At 37.5% G+C, this 21,879-nt stretch overlaps 1 protein-coding gene across 1 annotated transcript in view; it reads left to right on the top strand.

The window, feature by feature from the left end:
• The window catches only part of LOC149197831 (calcium-dependent protein kinase 34-like), a 94,540-nt gene extending 89,131 nt beyond the window's left edge, over nucleotides 1-5,409 (top strand). Inside the window, exons 2-8 of the mRNA XM_089405987.1 lie at nucleotides 3,600-3,743; nucleotides 3,825-3,977; nucleotides 4,075-4,190; nucleotides 4,272-4,439; nucleotides 4,572-4,699; nucleotides 4,871-4,970; nucleotides 5,074-5,409. Coding sequence (XP_089262113.1) covers nucleotides 3,600-3,743; nucleotides 3,825-3,977; nucleotides 4,075-4,190; nucleotides 4,272-4,439; nucleotides 4,572-4,699; nucleotides 4,871-4,970; nucleotides 5,074-5,175 — 911 coding nt within the window. The 3' untranslated portion in view covers nucleotides 5,176-5,409. The remainder of the gene's footprint in view (nucleotides 1-3,599; nucleotides 3,744-3,824; nucleotides 3,978-4,074; nucleotides 4,191-4,271; nucleotides 4,440-4,571; nucleotides 4,700-4,870; nucleotides 4,971-5,073) is intronic.
• The last annotated feature ends 16,470 nt before the right edge of the window (nucleotides 5,410-21,879 follow it).

Here is a 21,879-nt window from a genome sequence, read left to right as displayed (position 1 = left end):
TAATTTCTCATACAAAGCAACCCATAACAACAACTCCAAATCTTTTTGGATTAACAGAAACACCAACTCCAAATCTTTTTTCCATGCAAGACATGGAATGTGATGTCAATCCAAATCTAAATCTAACCTTCTGAAATATTTACTTAGTCCTTTATAATTTAATAATTAAATGTTAGCCTCACTCTCACATTAAAAACAATTCTAAGTTCAAATGATTAAATTAATTAAAATCATGAAAGTTAGGATTTAAACCTACCTTTCTAGATTGAGTTTGTTCCTCATGGTTAGGAGTCAGTTTAGGCTTAGTTGGTTGAGAGATTCTCTCCAACTAGTGAGGCTCCTAGATTCGTGTGTTGAGATATTTTCTCAACCATAGTGTCCAAGATAGACATACTATCTTGAGACCAACTTTCTCATGTATTTAATTGCACTATTATCATTCTTTGTAGATTAATAATGAGAATGTGAGGAATGTTGTAAGGCTGAGGCCACACTGCAAAAGGATCCAACTGTCCTTTGCTTGAAATCAACATCCTGTGTTCACTGACAAAATGTGATGAACGCCCATTGGCTGAAAAACAACTCACTGTTGCTTTTGCTGTGTTTGAAAACTGCTCATTGCTAACTTTGATGTTGATCGCCCACTGGTGAATTTGTTCATGCTCACTCACTGATGAAAATGCTCACTAGTTGCTTCGTTGATGTTGTCGAGACTTTTAGTCTGACAACCACTGTTAATTTCATTGACATTTCCCCCCTTTGTCAGCTGAAAGGAGAGATAATCATCTGCTTCAAATTATGTCCGAAATCCCCCCCCGCCTTCAGGTGTAGGAGTGCTTCATTGGTGTACTCCCCCGTTCAACTGCATGAGAGTACCATCTTCATTTTTACTGTTGGCTGCAATATGTGTGACTGAATTCAATTGTAAAATTTATACATTGACATTAAAGTTTTATTCAGGTACATATATGATATAATGTGTGGATATGAAAATTTTCAAAATTAGTCATGTTATTTTTCATGTGGATATGCAAATTTTCAAAGTTAGTAGTGTTTTTAATAAAGTATTAGTCTTTATATTATTATAGTTTGTGATTTGCATTTACATAATTAGGGTTTTAAAATATACTATATTTAAACATTATTTTTATACAATTTTTTTATGTGATTTTAGACAATCCTACTACCACTTGTCATTGATATTGACAAGAGTACTTTTCTTCATCTTAATCGTGTATGTCATTGCATTCAACTTCTTCATTGCTCTTATCAATGTATACCTAGGCTCCAATAATATTCAATACTAATTTTTGAATTATATATATAGATAATTTTAATTTTAAGTAATTAAATTAAATTAATAAAGATCATAATTTAAATATATAAATTTGATAATAATAATTTGCATAATAATTTTGAAGAAAACATATCTATAAAATTAATGGTAAGCCATTAAAGGTCATCTTACATGGGAAGGTGACTTTTGTAAACAAGTTTGTAGTGTGAAAGATTTCTTATTCTACTTTAATGGCTACATAATCACATAATGGAGACGACTTAAAATACAACTAGACTTAGTTTCCATGGATTGGCTGAATTTTGTTAGCATCATTCTAGGAAGTTTATCAAATAAAGTGCAACTTCCATGCACCCATTTTGGCGTAGCTAATTTATACCTTCTTATTTTAAACTTGGATGAGCTTTCTCATGGTATAACATTGAAGAAAAATCTGGCACAATTGTTGAGTCCAAACATGAGTCATAGAGCAGAATTTCATCATAACATATGTGTACATTTGAACATGGTTGATAGTTTACAAAGTGAATTGACCATTTATACCATCTATAGCATCTATAGCTCTTGTTCAAATGTGGGACTTGGTTCATACTTTTCAAAATTCAATAATTAAACTAAGTGATTTTTTTTTTTTATTAAAATAAGATTTAACCTCTTTAAAAAACACTTAATACATTAATAAAAACATATATATTCCAAAATAAAAAATTTTAAGTAAATTATATTTATTAATGGAAATAGTTTTTTTTAAGTAAATTATATTTATTAATACTATGGTCTGAGTCAATCTTTGCTGGTTACTATAACTATATTTAAAGTTAATTTAGGTTAACATTCCTTTGCTGTCTTAAAATGCAGGAACATAGATTAATTTATTTTTTTAAATGATGTACATGACCCTACAAGCCTATCTTAATAAACGCTTGGCTATTAGTAACGACCATAAGGACAGTTTACAAATAAGAACAAAACTTGGGCCATTACTAAAGACAGTTAGGGAAAAGAACTTTGCCATTTTTTAAAACAATACCGAGAGAAAAGCTTCATTTATTTTTCAATTTTTTTTGGAGCGAAATTATTTTTTATCATCGTGTTATTTGTCAATTTGGTTGGGGTAGAGTGGTTAAATTTTACGGTTATTTTTGGGTTTTTAACAGTCTCTAAGTTTTTATGGACTTATAGTTAATATTTAAAATTATTAATTTGACTAGTAAATTACCGTAAGATGAAACTTTAACATAAACACGTATTGTCTGGTACTTATAGACTCTGAGACAAACACAAGTTATACTCACAGTGTGAGACTCACTACAGGAGTGTGGATCTTTGGGTGTGTTAGAAAAATCTTGTCTTCCTCCTAACTCACATCATATAATCCTTGCTCACAGTATGAGACTCACTACCCCTAGTGTGGATCTTTGGGCGTGCTAGAAAAGCTTGTCTTCCTCCTAACTCATATCATACAATCCTACACGATGCACATTGAACCCTAAACTCTGAAGCTTGAAGGTTGAAACTTGTGTGTTCACCCATAGCTCATTTGTATGTTATATAAAGCATTAACCTTTAGGCATAGATTAATTAGATTCAAGAGTCTCTTAGCTGTTCATAAAAATAATAAAATTGACAACAATTTTTTGTTTGATTTTGAGAGTTTTATGTAGTTTTTAGGTGTTAGTATGCTCATGAGAAATTTCAATTTTTATAAAATGGATCTATTTGTGGTTGCAAATGGAAATTTCAAATGGGCAGTTACCATTCCATAAATTCATAGTTAACCCTAAACATGACTAGGTTTGGGCTTTTCAAACCTTGAGATGTTGGCAAGAGAGATTTAAACAATGATGAACTTCTTCAAAGCACATACTTGTTATATTATTATTTTTTTCTCTTTATATCATTATTGCTTGAAATATTAGAATCCTCTCATATTCCTATTTAAAAGTAAATATGGGTTCAATTTTTTTATTTTATTTATTTTTATAAGGTTTTTTTTCAATCCAACTCATGATGATGAACATTGAAGTCCACTGCTACTCTTCAAAATAAATTACAACTAATTTTTTAGAGCATGCTAATTAAGAAATTTTACAGAATAATTCAATATGACTTGCAAAAGCTCTGAAATTTTATAAGCAACGACTATACATAATTTTCCTAAATTATTAACTAGTTTCACAATAATGAACATGATTCAATATGTAAACAATGACTATACATAATTTTGGTTTCTTAAAACTGTATTGTGGTGTTCTTTTCAATTCAGTTTGCTACACTATCTTGACCACTTCAGCTGATACAGGTGATGTATTCAGAGATTTAGTGGGCAGTGCATATTATGTGGCTCCAGAAATATTGCGGCGACATTATGGACATGAAGTAGATATATGGAGTGCTGGAGTCATACTCTATATTCTTCTCTGTGGTTCGCCTCCATTTTGGGCAGGTTGGTATAGAAAATTAGACATAATTTATTGCATACCTTTGATGTTGACTGCCATCATGTGATAATATGATAAATTTACAGACACGGAACAAGGAATATTTGATGCTATTTTAAGTGGACGCCTTGACCTGGAAAAAGAACCATGGCCATCCATTTCTACTGGTGCAAAAGATTTGGTAAAATCGATGCTCCAACAGGATCCCAATAAACGTTTGAAGGCTTTTCAAGTTTTGGGTAGGTTATCAATAAACGGTAAAGAAAACCCTAGTGGATAGATTATCATGTTACCTTTTCAGACTAGCTAATCATATTTTTTGGTGTATAACCTTAGCCCATCCATGGATGAGAGAAGATGGCAATGCCCCCGACATAGCACTTGACAATGCTGTACTGGTTAGGATGAAGCAATTCACAGCAATGAACAAGTTTAAAAAAGTTGCTCTCAAGGTATTTCTGTTTTATAATATGTAGGCAGACAATCTCTAGTACCTTTTGTATAGAATCTAAAATGACTCAATCTTAATACAGGTGATTGCTGATAGTCTATCAGAAGAGGAAATAATGGGTTTAAAGGAGATGTTCAAGAATATGGACACAGATGACAGTGGCACAATAACATTTGAAGAATTGAAGAGTGGCTTTGCAAGATTAGGGACCAAACTCTCTGAGACAGAAGTCAGGCAATTGATGAATGCAGTAAGTACCTAAATTTTTTTATGGTTACAGGAATGTTGATTGAATTTAGTCTTCCTAATTGTTATGCATGTTTGGATCCAGTAATGATACCTGGACTTTCCACTGATATGATACTTGCACCTGTCATTCCAGACAGATCTAGATGGGAATGGGACACTTGATTACCAAGAGTTTATCACTGCCACAATGCACATCAACAGAACAAATAAGCAAGATCGTTTATTTACTGCCTTTCAGTATTTTGATAGAGACAACAGCGGGTAAACGTCACTAAATTCTGATGCAGATGTGTCAAGCTTATAGTTTTTTTTCAGTGTCATTTTTGTATAATTTCAGTATTAAATCACTAACCATATAAAAATGTTCATCAACATTGAAAAAAAAAAGTTATATTTTTATATTTATAAAAAAACCATTTAATGTTTCTACAGGTACATTACAAAGCAAGAATTAGAGCAAGCACTGGAAAACTATGGGATGGGAGATCAAAAAACTATTAAGGAGATCATTGATGAGGTGGACACTGACCGTGTAAGTACCTTCTTGAAATTGGGAAATTGTCAATATATTAAATTTTATGATGCACACAGTACAGGCTAATTGATGCTCTTTCTCAATGTGCTTGAATCTTTAGGATGGACGAATTGACTACGAGGAGTTTGTAGCAATGATGAACAAAGGTGGTCAAGACAACAGAAGACATGATGTAACTGTGGGGGCTCCAAGGCGTAGATAAAGCGAGGCACATTGTGCAATATCTGTGGACTCATCTGTTTCTTTTTATTGCAACCAAATTCAAAACTAACAAACATATTCTGGCAATTTTGGCTCCCATTAACGGATCTCAGAGTTGGGTTATAGCTATACATTTCTACTTTTGTAGGTTCAGTTTTTAAGAGTACACTGTGGTTTGTTATGTGAGAAATAATTGTTTCCTTTTTTGAATCATTATGTTCATTAGTTTCTGTTTGATAGGTTGGGTTGTTCTTCTTGATTGGATTGGATTTTGATGTGTAATAATTCATATGCGTTTCATAACTAATCTAGTTCGAATTTTCACATCTGAAAGCTGTTACAATTTTTCATTGTTTTTGAGTAGAATTTGGCCTAAATGTATTTATTATTTGTAGGTATTGTAAGAAAATTTCCACTATTGAAATTGTCAATGGAATGGGATGTAATAACTAATAGTGTTTCTTATATTCATCTTGATTTGCTAATGGATTGGTTATTTTTGTAAGGACTTTTGTTTTCACAAGAAAGGTGAGTGACTAGTCTCATTTTGAGCACATATTGAGTTTGATTTTAGTGACTAGTCTCATTTTGAGCACATATTGAGTTTGATTTGCCAATGGATTAGTTATTTTTGTAAGGACTCTTTCACAAGAAATATGGGTGACCAGTCTCACTTTGAGCACATATTGAGTTGACTTGTATTGAAGTTCTAGGAAAGTGTTGAAGGGATGGAATGCCTTTGTCTACAACTGAGATTGCTTACCAATGCCTTGGTCTACAATTGATCTTAACCTTTTTTCTTTTGGGGAATGTGATCAATATAATTTTGTCCATATGGGCTTCCAACTTTCCTAGTACATAGGATTTCCTGGACATGGTATTGTCATCCCTTGAGGCCATCTTATTGATTGAGTGTGAAATCACTTCTTTGAAGCTATAAATCTAGCTCTTATAAAACATGATTTTAAAGGAAGATCATCTTGTTTACTTAGAATAGTTTGAGAAAAATTACAAGGATGTAGCCACACTTAAAATATTAAGGATGAAATTTTGTCTTAAAGTTTAGAAACCTTGGCTAATCTTACTAGTCCCTAACATCCAAACTGTAAAATGTTTGGTGATATTTTTGTAGAAATATTTATATTTCCAATAATTTTATGGTAGTCTATATAAAATTTTGGCCATTGTTAAGGTAAAATAATTATTTATTATAAATTTTTGGAGAATCATTTTTAGGAAAAAATGGAAATTGGCCAATCTTTTTTTTTGAAAAAACATGAAAAATTAGCCCACCTATGAATATTAGCCCCTAAAAGTTTCCATGGTAGCCACTTTTTAATTAGCTTCTTAATTTCTCAAAAAGATAGTTAGAAAGAATACTTATTTAATTTAATTATCAACTAAGAGTTTGTGAGACACTTGTGAATTGTAGTGCACGATATATACATTAGATAATGATTTGGGTGTTGTAGTTATAGGAGAAGAAATGGAAATTACAAATATAGTTTTAAAAGTGCATCAACAAAGTTGCTAAAAGTTCTCCAAGGCTTAACTAAGAACTAAAAGCAACCGGTTTTTCTACCAAAGGCTGATGTAAATCACTCAAACTAAAAAGCAAATGGCAATTTCCCAGAAAATAAGTTGGCTTGCAAAAATAAACAAATTACTTGAACCAGAAAGAAAATGACAATCTTATAGGAAATGGATTTTCTTGCAAAAAGGAAACAAATCATTCTTATCTTGGAAAGAAATAATCTACTCATACAAGAGTCAATATCTAATTGTAGAAAGGAAATTGACTTTTGCTTGAAAGGAAATAACTAGAAGAGAATTTTCTCTCTATATAAAAGGAATTGTGCTATGAACATTCCAATTTGTAAATGATGGACATTCATATTGTAATTGTATTAACACTAGATTGAGAACAAAGCATAAAGTGATTAAGTATTTGCATAGAAGTCTAGAGTCTTTTATGTAATTATTTTTCTTCGAATCAACAAGTAATCATGCAACAAACTATTTACTCAATTACATTTATTGCAATGACTTTAATAAGTTGTTATAATAGTTTAGATTGAAACTCTATGATTATTGAATATAATTCTAATGTACCAAAAAAAATTAAATGTTTTATTGGGAGATGCTCTCAACACATCTTTCAAATTGGAAAATATTGGTGCAATTTGTAATTATTCTTTTGAGCACTCACAAAACTAGGAAAAAGCTAATCAAAAGAAAACTACAAAATCTAACAAACTAACAAGAGAGGGGCTTCCCTCCATAGACAAGGTACTAGAAGAATGAACAATAACTTCCTGAATTAATTCCTAATTCACATCACAGTGGAGGCAATAGAATTGGTACATACTTTTGTATTAATAAAAAATTGTCTTACATCCTAATGGCATTATAATGTAGAAATTTCTCTCTATTAATCCCCCTCAAAATGGAGAGGGAATAGTTCTTATACACCTCCTTGGATTTCTAGCCTTAGAATTTATTTCATAAAAAGTCTTGAGAATCTACAATTCTCAAGCTATTCCAACTTATCAATTAGATAAGAATATGGTTTCAACATCCATCTCAAAATAATATAAGATTTCTTTTATTACATTATGTCCATATCATCTATTACAATAAAATATATCCACCATAATGATCCAAGAGTGTTTGTAATTTCCCCTCATAAGATACTATAAATTTTGGGCATGATCATTATAGTTGTCAAGATATGCCTATAGAACAAACAATTGTTCCCTTGAAATTTGTAGAAAAATATGGGATTACAACTGCACTTTGTCTTTACTCAAAACATTGTCTTTGCTAAAATCAATGACATCATGATAGAAATAGGTATGATGGCATCATGGAATATTATGGGTGTTGGAAATATAATCACTATTGAGGGGAGGGGAGGGCGTGTGAATCAGTAGTGATGGCCTTTAATCAATTTTCTCCAATTTAGACTTTTGCTTCTATGTCATTATCCATGCATAACCATAACATTAATTCATCAAAACATATAAGTAGCAATAAGCAGAAATCATATCGACCATGAGAAATACAAGCATTCACACACACAAGAACACATGTATTTCTAGTGGAATCCCTCTCGGGAGAAAACCAACCTGCTATTGCAACACTGCTCAAATCTTCTATTAATCTGCTGAACAAATTTACATGGATTAGCTTACAACCATAAGCCGAAAGACTTGGCTTCCTCTACAATATGCTTGCATCTATCGATTCAAAAATATGTTTCTCTCGAGGATCTACGGATTACCATCCGCTGGAAGCTCCCATGACCAATGATCCTTGCCCAACCACCATTGGACTGTCCAACTCCTATTGGATGGAGAAAACTCTTCCTATTATGAATAACCAAATTACTGTCTCTACTGAATCCTCCACACCTTCAATTCCTCCATGCGAACCATGTTTGACAATATTTCATACTGGGTTCTGAATTTTCTCAACATGAGCAACCCAATTTCTCTAGCATTCTGCTCATAAACTTTGAATCATAAACTCTACCTGGTGAAGGGAATTGCTTCACAACTTCAACACACCAAACAATTCTCTCAAACACACTTCAATCTCCCAAATTTCTACCATAACCAACACATAAATTCAACATCTCATGCGCAACTCAAACTCTGATTTATGCTCACAAATATATGATATATATCTACATAAAATATGGGAGCAACCTGCATACTTACTCACTCACAATTCTCTCACAATAGCATACTCTCACACTCTCACCATAGCTAGCCAAATCAACTCAAAGCCTTCTTCTATTTAACATTTTCGGAGATGATTAACTTAGTAAATGCAACAAGTTATGGAAGACCCAACAAATTTGTTCACATGCTTCAGATTTGGTTGAGGAATTCTTCTTAACCAAATCAATCACTAACTCCACTGGCCCTTTGATATATTGAACCTTGATTAGCTTCTAGAGGGCCTGCTAAATTTTTCCGAGCATATGTTGAAAATTCCCGATCAATAACATCGCCATAACACCAAAATTGGCTGAGAAACACGAGGAACGCTGAACAAAACTCGTGAAATCCCTCAGTCGCTCCCTTAGCACTATCCTTTGAGTGACTAGAGCTATAACTATCCCATTGAGCCTGTCTTGCAAGCGACTGGAGCCTAAAACCACTCCCTTGACCCATCATGTATGTGACTGGGTCTAAGGAGACTCAAAATCATGCTTCCTTAACTCAGAACTTGCCTCAACTTCTTCTAGAGATTGACCAACCTCTGTAGGACCTCTAGAAGTATTTGAAACCTCTGCAACACTTCACCAAGTCACTGCAACAACTCCATCATCATCCCAAGTCAAACTAGGTTGACTAGGTTGCCAACCATCAACCATACTAAGAAATTGAGCCATCAAACTTCTCTGCAACATTCCTACCATCAGTATGAAACTCCAATACCTGTCAAACATCCTCGAAGACCCAAAAAACCATATGAGGCATCCACATTCACATGTAGATCCTCTCCAAGCCCAATGTATAACATGTAAACATGGGAGACATAATATGACACATGGAGACCTAACCAACAAGGCTCCTGAGCTCTAACTCCTAAAGGAACCATCATCAACTATATGCGACAACATGACCATGAAGATCATCATAATGGGAATACCTCCAAGCTAATGCAAACACACCATCATCCAACCAAGGACCATATACACTCATCTCCAAGATATTCCAGGTTAGTAGACATGCCAAGGACCATCTATGATATCTTCATCATCACCTCAATCATCAAACGCCTCAACCATCTACAACCACATATACATATACATAGTCAACACACTTGCATCCCAAGCAACCAGGTTGACATCAATGACAATCAACCACACATTTTCAATACGACAACACACATCAATTCCAATAACCCCCCTCGCATTTGTTAACACCATAAAATCATACACATGTTGGCACAATACAAAAGACACTAAAAAGTGTTCAGCAAAATGAAAAAGTGAACATTTTCCAGCTAAATACATCATGAAGTTTAAAGAATTAAATTTATCCTAAGGTACAAATTTTATAAAGTTAAAAAAAATTGATGTAGTACGACTATTTCTTTGATAAACGCATGCACACAGAATATCCTTCAAAAGTCATGCGGTTGCAGAAAATGATAACTCATCGATTCATGACCACTTCACATACTTGGGGCCGATTCTCTGACATGAGCTCAATCCCGTACAACCGAAATCGAGTCGCCCTCAAGATATGCAACCCTTAATGGAATCATCTCGTCTTATTCATGTGTGATTATCATGCATGAACCAAGAGGGGGAAGATGGATTCAAAAAATTCTATATAAACATGCCATGGGAGAGCCAAAATATGAGACATTGTTATGCTAGCCAAATTTCTATCAGAGCAAACCACCATTCCATTGTTGAATCCAAAGAATGGAAGAACACTAGCATGTTGGCCATATTTCTTCTAAGCAATCCATCATCCTAGTGAGAAAAGAGGAATCCACCATTGGAGAGTATTTATACTTTGAGAGAGAGGAGAAACTTGCAAAGATATTGAGAAAAATAAACTCTCTTGTTGATAATTTTTTTAGCACCATATTTGAAAGAATTATCTTCAAGTGTCTAAGATTCATCTATTGTACTCATCCTCTACTACCAAAAGTCAATAAAGGGATATTTTCCCATTATTTTATTGATTTTTTTGCTCCATTTGAGCATTGTTTGTGTATCTACCTCTTTGTTTAGTTTATGTTTATGTATGCATTGTTTCCACTATTTACAACGTTGTATTTATTTAAGTCTATCCACTAACAATATCCATTCTTCCTGTGATCCTTTGCAGGGAATGATCAACTGCTAAGGAGGTGTCTTTTGGTACACCATTGCCAAAAAAACACTACCAGAGGAATGGTGACCATACCATTGTCTTTTTGTTAATCTAAATATTGTTTTTGCAGGACCTTCTCTCTGAAAAACCATCCTACAAGGTGCACAACACCTCTTTGGAATTTTTACAGACTTCAGAGACCTGTTTTGAGCCCACAGAAGTGAAAATTTTCTTTTTCTTTCTCACTCGCCTGACTTTTTATCTGATAGACATGCACACATATTTGTGTGCGACAAAAAATTGTGCGGTCACAAAAAGCAAAAAGGAGCCTTGTATTTTCTCTTTTCTCAGTCGATTGGCATCTTTTAGTGAATTTCCTTCACCTCAACATTCTGTATTTTCTATTTAAGTATCCCCAGTTGCTTTACTAACCTCAATTGGTGGAGAAATTATAATATTTTTTATTTTGGATTTGCAATACACACACAACTTAATTAGGGAGAAACGTAAGTGGGAAAATTCCACATATGTTTTTCAAATTTTTTTGCTAAACTTTTCTGCAAATCACATAGCTTAATTAGTAAAGAAGAAAGTGGCCCATCATCCACAAATATTACTACTAACCAAAGCATTCAATTATTCATTTGTCGAGACTAGAAGAAAATGTTATTAGAGAAAGTAAGTAATCATTGCTTCCCTTGTGCCTCTTAGACAAACCTGGGCTTGCATATTAAAACTTTCTTAAAAGCATTTGAATTTCCATCTCCCTTGTTAAACTCCACATAGTTTAATAGGAAAAGAGTAAGTGGCCTTTAATATATCTCTTTTTTAATTCAAGGAACAAATCAACACTTAGTGTAATTAGAAGGATATTGTAAAGGATCACCGCATATCTGCATCTTATCACACTTTGTATGCTCACTTGCATCACACACTAAACTTCCATACGCTTTGTACTCAAGTGCTTTCAATTTCCAGAGCTCTGCATACTTAGTCTATTTTTTCTTACAAAATCACTCCATAAGTGAATTAAGACTCCTTAAAAAAACCATAACTTGAACCAACTAAGTTTCTCCACAGGGGCCACCAAAAAATTTATAGTTAAGGTTAGGACCACTAGGGCTAGGCATCCCATAAGACACCATGGTCATGTTATACCTCTAAAACATAGTTTTTGAATTTATAGGGAGCTTCAAATCCGTCAATCATCCCACGGAAAATAATACCCAAGAAAGGAAGAGACCTGATTTAGAGGGGGTTTGGCTTAGGTCCAGTACGTGCAGTACTCTTTGGGGCTACCTAACCCATCTAGTGGTTGGTACTAGTAACTGACTACCAAGAAGCTAAAGACTCGAATGCTCATGTGGGACGAAGGTACTTTAGCGGCCAAAATCTAGGGAATCCTTTCCCTATAGGCGACAATGCAGACAAAACTTGAGCCTCATTACCATTATCTTGGTTGATTCTTCGGCTGCTGGAAGGCACCACTAGTTCTTTTGTGACATTGCCCCCAGATCCCAATCCATCCACCTCAACCACGAAAATACCTAGAGGGTTGTTGAACATTCCTCGACCTTCTATAGAATCTACACCCAAAATGTACGGCGTGTGGGACACAACTCAAAAGCCACTCATAGCTACGACATAGTCGATGGTTTAGCACAATAACTGCCAGCTATGTCAACATTAGAGGTCCTGCAAACATGCCCAACAACATAAAGTCTTACTTTCTTCTTTAGGTGCAATCAGACCATCTGATTCTTGCCTAATGGTCTTCAACTTGGATAAATCTACTCCACGGCTACCATCAACTGTTGCTTTCCAAATTTCGTCTCAATCCAAAACATTAACATTCATTGTTGCATTGCGATAAAGGGGCCTCCACATGTATCATGTCCAAATCCATTTGGCAAAAAGTGTGATCCCCTGAACTCAATCCTTCTGACATTACACTTAGAGCATACGAAGATCACCCTTTTGCTCTCGTTGGTCTATACCCTAGTGTGCCAGTTAAGTTAGCTAGAAAAATTGTGTTAATAGACTTTGAAGTACTAGATGCCGAGTTGGATTACAACATCCCGCTAGGCCGAAGCTATATGTACGAGATGCTAACAGGCATCTCATCAGTGTTTAGAATAACGATGTTCCTTCATGATGGAAAAATCATTACTATCAATCAACTCACATACTATGAGAAGGCAACCTTACCCACACCTGATGATGTGTTACCCTTAATCTCATCTTCTCACGAGTTGATCACAACTTACACTGAGCTCTGCCCTGACCGTTTAAGCCATCAAAACTCCTAGGAACATTCCCAGGATACACTCTAGTGCTACAAGAACTTTTCACAAACACCAGAGCACCAGTGTGCGTGAAGACCTCATCAAACACCACCCAAACTTAGGAACTAGTTCCAGACACCACGCACTCTACAACTGTTGATTCCATGTCCTTACCTCACACCATTACGCAAAAATCCTTTTTGTACACCCCACCCGACTTTGTCTTACTGTTGGGTGTGGAATACCCGCAAGGCATGTTTTGGGGCTTAATGCCCAGGTTTTGACAAAGTCCATGGTAAAGACTTTGCGATTTGTGGGCGCGGAGCGTGAAGTCGTAATAGAGTCATAGGTTTGTTTGCCCTTGTTTTTGTAATGTAATGTCAGCTTGAAAGATATGCCCATGGTCCGCGGACCATGGGATTGTATAAATAGAGTGAGGCTCTAAGTCAACTTCAAAATTGTACTCCTATAATAATAAGAGCCATCTGCAGATTCTCCCCCCCCAACACAAGCTTACTGACCAGGTACTTTAGCGCGAAGTGATCTGTATACATCTTAAAATGGCCTCCTAGTAATTAATGCCTATACTTCTGGAGCACATAAACCATAGCTAACCCCTCACGCTCAGTGGAAGAATAGTTCTTCTCTGCTTTGGATAATTTGTAGCTTGTGAATGCGATAAGATGGTCCAATCCTTCTCCACCATCCTGTGTTAGTACTACTCCTAGCGCTATACATGATGCCTCAACATGTACATGAAACTCTTTTTTCTAGTCCGGGAAGACTAGAATCAACGTGGTAACCATATTTTCTTTCAGTATATCCAAGCTCTTCCTACAGTCATCATTCTAGCAGAACATGACATCCTTCTTCAACAATTTCTCCATAGGCGTGGTGAACTGGGCATAGTCCTTGATAAAATTTCTGTAATATCTCGTATGTCCCCAAGTAGCGTGCAACTATTTCACACTCCTCGGCGCTTCCAATTTCAGTATCACCGCGATCTTCACAGAGTCAACCATCAATCCTTATCTTCAAACCACATGCCCCAATAGGTTCCCAAATGGAACAGAAAACAGACACTTCTTGATATTGAGCGCGATTTGGTATCTTCGACAGGTATCTAGCATCATGCGCAAGCTTTCTACATGGCACTTAACCAGCCCAAATACAGTTCAGTCATCAAAATATACCTCCAGGAACTTATGAATAAATTCCTTGAATGCCAGAACAACCACACGTGAAAAGATGGCAGGCGCATTCTTCAATCCAAACCACATTACAATGTACTGAATATAACCCCACTCAGTTGCGAAGGTTGTCTTCCTCCTACATTGTCCAGCACTTCATCAGTGAACAGAGTCGGGAAAGGATCATGCACACAAGCGTCATTCAGTTTTCTTAGATCCACGCATATCCTTATCTCATCCTTTTGCTTCTTATTTTGCACCACCATTGGGCTTACCCAATCAGATTCTTCCACAGGCTCAAAGATGCCTGCCGTGAGCATCTTATTTAGCTCTAAGTGGACCTTCTCCTTATATTTCGAATTGAGATGGTAAGGCCTTTGCTTAACTGGCTTCGTGTCAGGCTTCAACATGATCTTCATCATTCCTAGGTCCCCGATCATTCCTTTCAAATCCGTAAAATTGGCAGGGAATAAGTCCTGGTATTCACAGAGCAGTTCAGCGACCTTATCCACCATCGCATCATCCCAGTAGTCTCCAATCTTCGCAAATTTGGGTTCTGCCTCCATATCAATGTTTACTTGTTTTGTTTTCAACGGCTCGGTTATATCAGGGTTCTTAATCTGCGGTCCTTGAACCTTGCGGTGACCTTCTGTTTCCTGAATGTTAATCTTTCATGGATCCTCATCCTCTTCTTCAGCAATTACATTATAACATTCTAGCGCATGACTCAGTTGAGTAGCCCATTCAGGTTGAATCAGGTCTAAAGGATCTTGTGGTATCCTAAAGATTGCTGCTTTCACTTCTTGTAGCGCTTCATCAATACTATCAAACCTGTCCTTAAAACTGAATTTCATCATGAATCCTTCGCGTAGGATATCCCATTCACCTGTCCCATGGCAGAGCTCTATTTCTATACACCAATTCATTGGGATAACATCCAGGGTATGACAGAATAGGTGCACCCACTCAAGTTGGTGCTTTTCTCCATAAGTCTCTGTCCATTTGGCCAGATGCGTGTGCGGATCATTCTTCCCATCATACTTGTCTGTCAGTCGTATCTTAGGCTTCCTAAATCATGTTCTCATCATCCTCCTACACTCGTGCCAATCATCAAAGCTTTTGTTTTGCCTACCCCACCATCTTGTGGGTGTAGCGTGTAGTGCCCAAACCAAGGCATGGAAGCATTGCTTTTCTGGTACCTCAATTTCAAATGCGTCCAAAAAGATATCTACCTCATTCATACCATCATAAGTAGGTAGATTTCTTACCTCTGATGACACATAGTGCAGCGACCGGGTCATCATGTTGCAGTTCAACGTAGTTAATTCATGTAATTGATTCTGCCAGCGTTTTATTTCTTCATCTGATTCCAAAGTGCAGGAACTCTCGCGATCCCATGTAATCCGTCCATCCACAATGGGATTCACCTAATCTTGGTCTCACGCTATCATCTTATAGATACAATCCTAACATCATCACTCTCATAATCATGGATAGGTTCATTATAGCGCAATCCATCAGCAGGATCGAGGGGTATTATTACGCGTAGCAATTTCTTCTCAAAGATCATCGTTCACTTCTTCATATTGATTACTCCATTCATATTAGTAGCCCAATCAATTCCCAAGAGCACAGGATAGGGATTGTTATCATCGATTATCTCTGTTACTTCAAAATCAGCTAACGTGCTCGCTCCCTCAATATCCACTGTCACCCCCTGCAGTCACCCCATGGGGATGATCTTCTGTGGATTTTCCAACCTCGTCTGATTTGGAGACCATTGAAGTGTAGGTCTCCCCATTCGCTTCCAAGTCTTCTTTGGTAGGACATTCACTTCTAACCCTAGGTCCAAAATGACTTGATCCATTTCATACTGTTACACTAAAAAATGTCACCATGACTATTTACAGTTAGTATGGCTCCATCCACTGTCATACTATCCTCCTTGGCAAGTCTCATGCCTCTGCTCTCCATGTCAAACTTCAAGAAAGAGAGAAAAGTCATTTAAAGTCAATTATCTCTGGTACGCAGTTTCTCTTAGCCTTACCTGCGTGTACGCAACCCAAGTTCACAATACCTGCGTACTTGTACGCTCTGTATGTAAAGGGGTGGGTGCGTACTCCTGTAAAGGTCAAAAGGCGCAAGTTTCACTCCAAAAAAGTTACTTGTGGTCATTTCTAGAGTCTTCTAGAAGCTTGTTTGACGTGTATGAAGCGCCTCCAAATGGTTCATGCATCCCTACCAAAGAGGAACTTATCCCATCAATAGGGGAGCTATCCCATCCAAAGAGGGGCTTATCCCATTGATGGTGGACCTGAATAACTTCCTCTAGAGCACTATAAATACAGGCATTGGGCCAAAGGGAGGGGAGGTTGAAAGCTGAACATTCCTAAGGGTAGATGCTGCTGGAATTAGGACTTCCTTGTAGAAGCTTGTAAGGAGAGATTACCATCTTTACTTGTTTCCATTGGGAGGTGGGTGAGCTGATCAGAGTAAGGGAGAACTCTTGTGGACCCTGGGAGGAGCTTGCACAACACCAAGGCTCAGGTTTAATGGTTCCTTTTGTTACCTTTTAATACAAATTAGTCCATTCTTCTCAACAATTTGTTATTAATGAGTTGTTTCATATACTCCTTGGTCTATATGTTAAATATGTTTTATTTTATGTGATATTCAGGTGCTATTTAATCGTTTGATTGTTGGTGAATGCAGGTTTCGAAGGGAAGGAGGAGCTCATCCGGATCAACGAAGCTGGACTACTACAACAGCGTTGGATTACAGGTAGGATCTAAACACTTGATTTCTCATATTGTAAAAGCATATTTAGGGAAGGATTGCTCTTATTTGTCTTGTTTGTCATTAGAAAGTCTTAGGCTTTCTAGGAAGGTCGGTTGTGTCCGCACTAACGACCCTTTCCGCGTGACAAAATGGCGACTCCGCTGGGGACTCCATGAATGTGTTTGAGTTCTTTTTGATTTGATATTTTGGTTTGAGAAAAATTGCTTGTTTTTTGATTTTTGGTTGTTTAGCTGTGTATTTGGGTGGGTTAGCTTAGAGTCAATTTAGTTTTTTATTTTTCTTAGCTTTGCCAGCAGTACGCAGTCTCTGGGTTTGACACAGTGCGTACTTGTACGCACTGCGTCTTTTGTGCACAGTGCGTACCCGGGCCTGTGTGAACAGATGACCTGCGTACCCCTGTCAATTTTGAGAAAATTTCAATTTTTGCTTTTTTGCTCTTTAGATTTTGTTTTCAATTTGTTTTTACTGCCCAGATCCATCAGTTTACTGTCAAAGATCTTCACCTGAACTTGTCCCGTTAGTGTCGAGGGTTTTGGTGGAATTCATAGGGATTTTGCCTTAGGGTTTGGTTTTTAACTGGTCCTGTAGTGACTTTGGCGTTAGAGGTTGTCAAACTTTGGATCTCCCTGGTTTTGTTCAGTCCTCTTAGGAGTCGGGCCTGTCATAGAAGTCACCCTAGTGAGAGACCTACCGTTGTGTCTTCTCTTTGCGAATCTCGAAAAGTTTGTTTGTTAAAGCCTTGAATTCCATTCTTGAGAAAAAAGAACAAAAAGATTTCGATTTTGTTTTTTGGTTAGTTTATGATTCTGCATGAATTGATCCTTAGTTGCATTTTGACTAAGTAAAACATCCGGGAATCATCCTTGTAAGCTTTTGTCCTCATTATTTTTTGCTTTTAGGTAAATTTCCTTTTAATTTGCTTTTGAGTGAATTTGATTTGATTGTCTTAGATTTGTTAAATTCGATTTGATAAAATAGTTTTACATGCTTTATTAATATAGAAAAAACACAAAAATTCTTTTGGAAAAAGTTTGCTTTGGTAGCATTTGTAGACTTTTGGGAGAAAAAGGAAATTTCGTAGAGTAGTTAGTGGTCATGAGTTGTGTGTTTTGAAAAGATAAAGAGAATTGTTTCTTTGATTGTCTTTACTAAGAAAGTTGTTTTCTATAAAATTTGCATTTTCCAACTCTCTTAGTTAGGAGATTCATTGAAAAAGAAAAGTAGTGTAAATCATCTTAGGTGCATCTTTGTAGTGGTTGCGAGTCGAGTCTACACACCACCAGTTTCATCTCCACTACCTTTTTGTCTTTAAGAAAAACCATAAAATTAACGCTTAAAGTAAAATCAACTTAGTAACTTTTATTTACTAGGGCTCTGAAACACCAATTTAGATCAGGCTAGTGTCTTGGAGTAGGAGAGTAATTAACTCTCCAAGACAACAAAACCAAACAAGTAGCTTATCTTGTGATAGAATAAATCCAATTGTCTCATTTGTACTCTGGGAAAGCTCCTCTTAAAGGAGAAACACGAGCTCGTGTCCGAACCAGTGAGGGGATCAATCCTCCCTCATTGGGAACGACGCCAGACATGCACGTATTACAAACGGTAAACCTCGGATTAACCATTGTCGAGGAGCCAGGGGTCACTTGTCGGTAAACCTTGGATTATTGTCAAGGAGCCGGCAAGGGGATTGAGCTTGATACTCTGCCCTTGCGTGCTGTCGAAGTGTAGACTGTTCCCCCAGGTGCATTTGTTGCGGTTGGTAACCTTAGTGACCATTATCTTTAGGATTCTACCGAGGTGACGGTGGAGGGAAGATCCCACTGTACCTGGAGCAGACGTCGGCTAGACTCACTTGGATTTTCCGGGGGGTTCACTTCACTCGAGACGGTTAAAGTGGAGGAACTTGTGCCGGTCTATTCATTAAGCAGGTTGCCGGGGTAACTGTTCCACCCGCCACTTCTGTACTGAATCCGGCGATGTTGGGTTTCATCTCCAACTAGCGTTTTTGGTCTGGAAGGCTACTGTTTGTGCTTGGTTTGACGCCCTAGATTCTTTAGGCGTATGATTCAAATTTGTTTGGTTCTTTAGAGACTTTAGGTGGTTTGCTTTGAGATTTTACTTTGTTTGCGTGTGCAGTAGTTAAAAGTTTTTAACTGTGGCGGAATTACCGAGACAGTCCCGTAGACTTCGGGGCAAGTCTCCTGAGGTTGTTTTTGTGGCCGAATTGTTAAGGAAATCCCGTAGACTTCGGGGTGAATCTCCTCAAGACGTCCCAAGTCATTACGAAGGTTTAAAAGTCCTTGTAACTCCTCCTAGTGGCAGTAGAGTAGGTTCACCAGAAGAAGGAGAGTCTTCGTTGGTAGTCCATCAAGATTACCAAAGTCTAGAAACAGGTTATAATCCTGAAGCAATTGAAGTTTTTGAGCTTGCTGGTAGTTTTTCCTCTACTAGTGATATAGGCGAAGAACCTGAGATATCTGAACCTGTTACTCCAACTTCTAGTGTACCAGATTCACCTAGGGTAGAAAGAGTCATCACCGAAAATCTTCCTACTGGGTTGATAGCTATTGAAGAACTTGCTCCAGAGGAAGAATTAGGCGTATCTATCCTTGAAGATCAACCTACTATTGATCTAAGGGAGCGTGAATCTATCTTTTACAGTCCTCCTAGAAGTACTACTTGGTACCTTTCGTTAACCAATTATTTAGACAACTCAGGGGTAGGTTTTTCTCCACCTCGTACTCCTTTTCCACCTGGGGGTATTTTTACTCCTGTAAATATGTCTGGTCAGTCGTTCGTGTTCACTCAATCTCCTGAATCTTTCTTACACGGCGGTCCTTCTGTTCCCACCGGGTATCAGTCACTTTCTGGTACCTTTGCGGGGGCATCTCCTCAACCCATTGATCATGGGTTATTAGCTGGAAACAATGGTAATAAACCGTTGGGTGTAGGGGACATTTACATGATGTCAAGTTCAGTTCCCGTTTCTCAACCTCAAGGTGGCCAATTACCGCCTGGGGGGCAGCCTCAATTAACGCCTGGGGGGCAACCTCAAGGCCAGTATGTACCCATAGTACAATACATGCCTCAAGGTCAACCCCAGCCTCAATATGTACCCCAGGGTCAACCTCAGTATCAATATTTACCTCAAGGGTATCAACCCCAGGGGTATCAACCTCAAGGGTATCAACCTCAAGGTCAAGGTCAACCCCAGTATCAGTATTCACCCCAAGGTTATCAACCTCAAGGTCAATACTTGAGTCAAGGTTATCAACCACCTCAAGGTCAGTCATATGTTCAAGGTATGGGAACTATGCCTTTCAGTTATCAATCCTATCCTCAATCCGGTTATGGATCTCAGTATCCTCAACCTGTTACGGGTCAATACCCCGGAATGATAGTGTGGGATCCATCACAGGGTCAACAGGTGTTGCAGCCAAGTATACAGTTGGTACCTCAAACTGGACAACCCATAGTTTCTGGTTCACCCCAGCAACCGCAACCTGTCCAGTCAAATGTTCAAACTTCTGTAACTTCGGTAGTTACTCAGCCGCCAATTGCACCTAGTACTCCATCTCAAACGACTGCTGCAACTACCGCAACATCTACCGCTCTTACTTCTGGAGTATCGACAGCTCCGGTTTCTACTGTCTCTGCAACCACTCCTCAAACATCTTTACCGTTGTCCGGATCTACGATTCAAACTACGGTTCAGATGCCTGTAGGGCAGCCTGGTTTAAGTACTGTTGTAATAAGTCAACCTCAATTTACCTACCAACAGTACCAGGGACAGTACCAATTCGGTCCTGCTGTCCAACAACCGGTTTACCAGTATCAACCGTATCCTCGGTACACTTATCAACAACCTCAACAACCCCAGTACGGTCCGGTTAATCCTGGTTTCCCAGGAGGATATAATATCCCGAATGCGATTCCTGTTCCAAGTTATCCTGGATATCCTCCTCCTGGGACTGGTCTTGTGACCCAGAGTTTTAGAGATCCTAATCGGCAATTACTGTTTATCGCAACTTTGGATTTACCCGACTTGACGCGCCTAACGAATGATCCAATTCAATATCTTCCGTTCTGGCCGCCAATGCCAAATAAGTTGCCCAGTGATATACCCAAGTTCGAAGGTAAGTCTGGAGAGGATCCGTCCAATCACGTGATGACTTACCACCTCTGGTGTGCTTCAAATTCTATCTCGGATGATTCGATCCGCTTACGTCTTTTCCAGCGTACGCTCATTGGTCTCGCGGCCAAGTGGTACATTGAGTTACCACGGGCCTCTTTTTACAATTTTAGCCAGTTAGCCACCTCGTTCCTAACTCATTTTCAGTTGCCGGTCAGATACGATAACGGCACGGAGCTATTAACTTCATTAAAACAGTCGACCTCCACCTATATTTCCGATCATATTCATGAATGGAGACGTCGAAGACGTTTAGTGAAAGTTTTTATCCCGAACCAAATCTTAGCTGAATGGTTTGTAAAATCATTATTACCGAAGATTACTGAAGATGTAGCTAAGGCCGGAGTAGTTACTGAGGAGCAAGTCATTGCTCAAGCCCAGTACCTTGACTTA

This window comes from Pinus tabuliformis, chromosome 2_2 (assembly GCF_031772625.1).
Source record: "Pinus tabuliformis cultivar Carrire ecotype Pingquan chromosome 2_2, CPIR1, whole genome shotgun sequence".
Taxonomy (NCBI): Eukaryota; Viridiplantae; Streptophyta; class Pinopsida; order Pinales; family Pinaceae; genus Pinus; species Pinus tabuliformis.
Note: the sequence above shows the minus strand (reverse complement) of the source record. Positions and strands in the feature narration are given on the sequence as shown.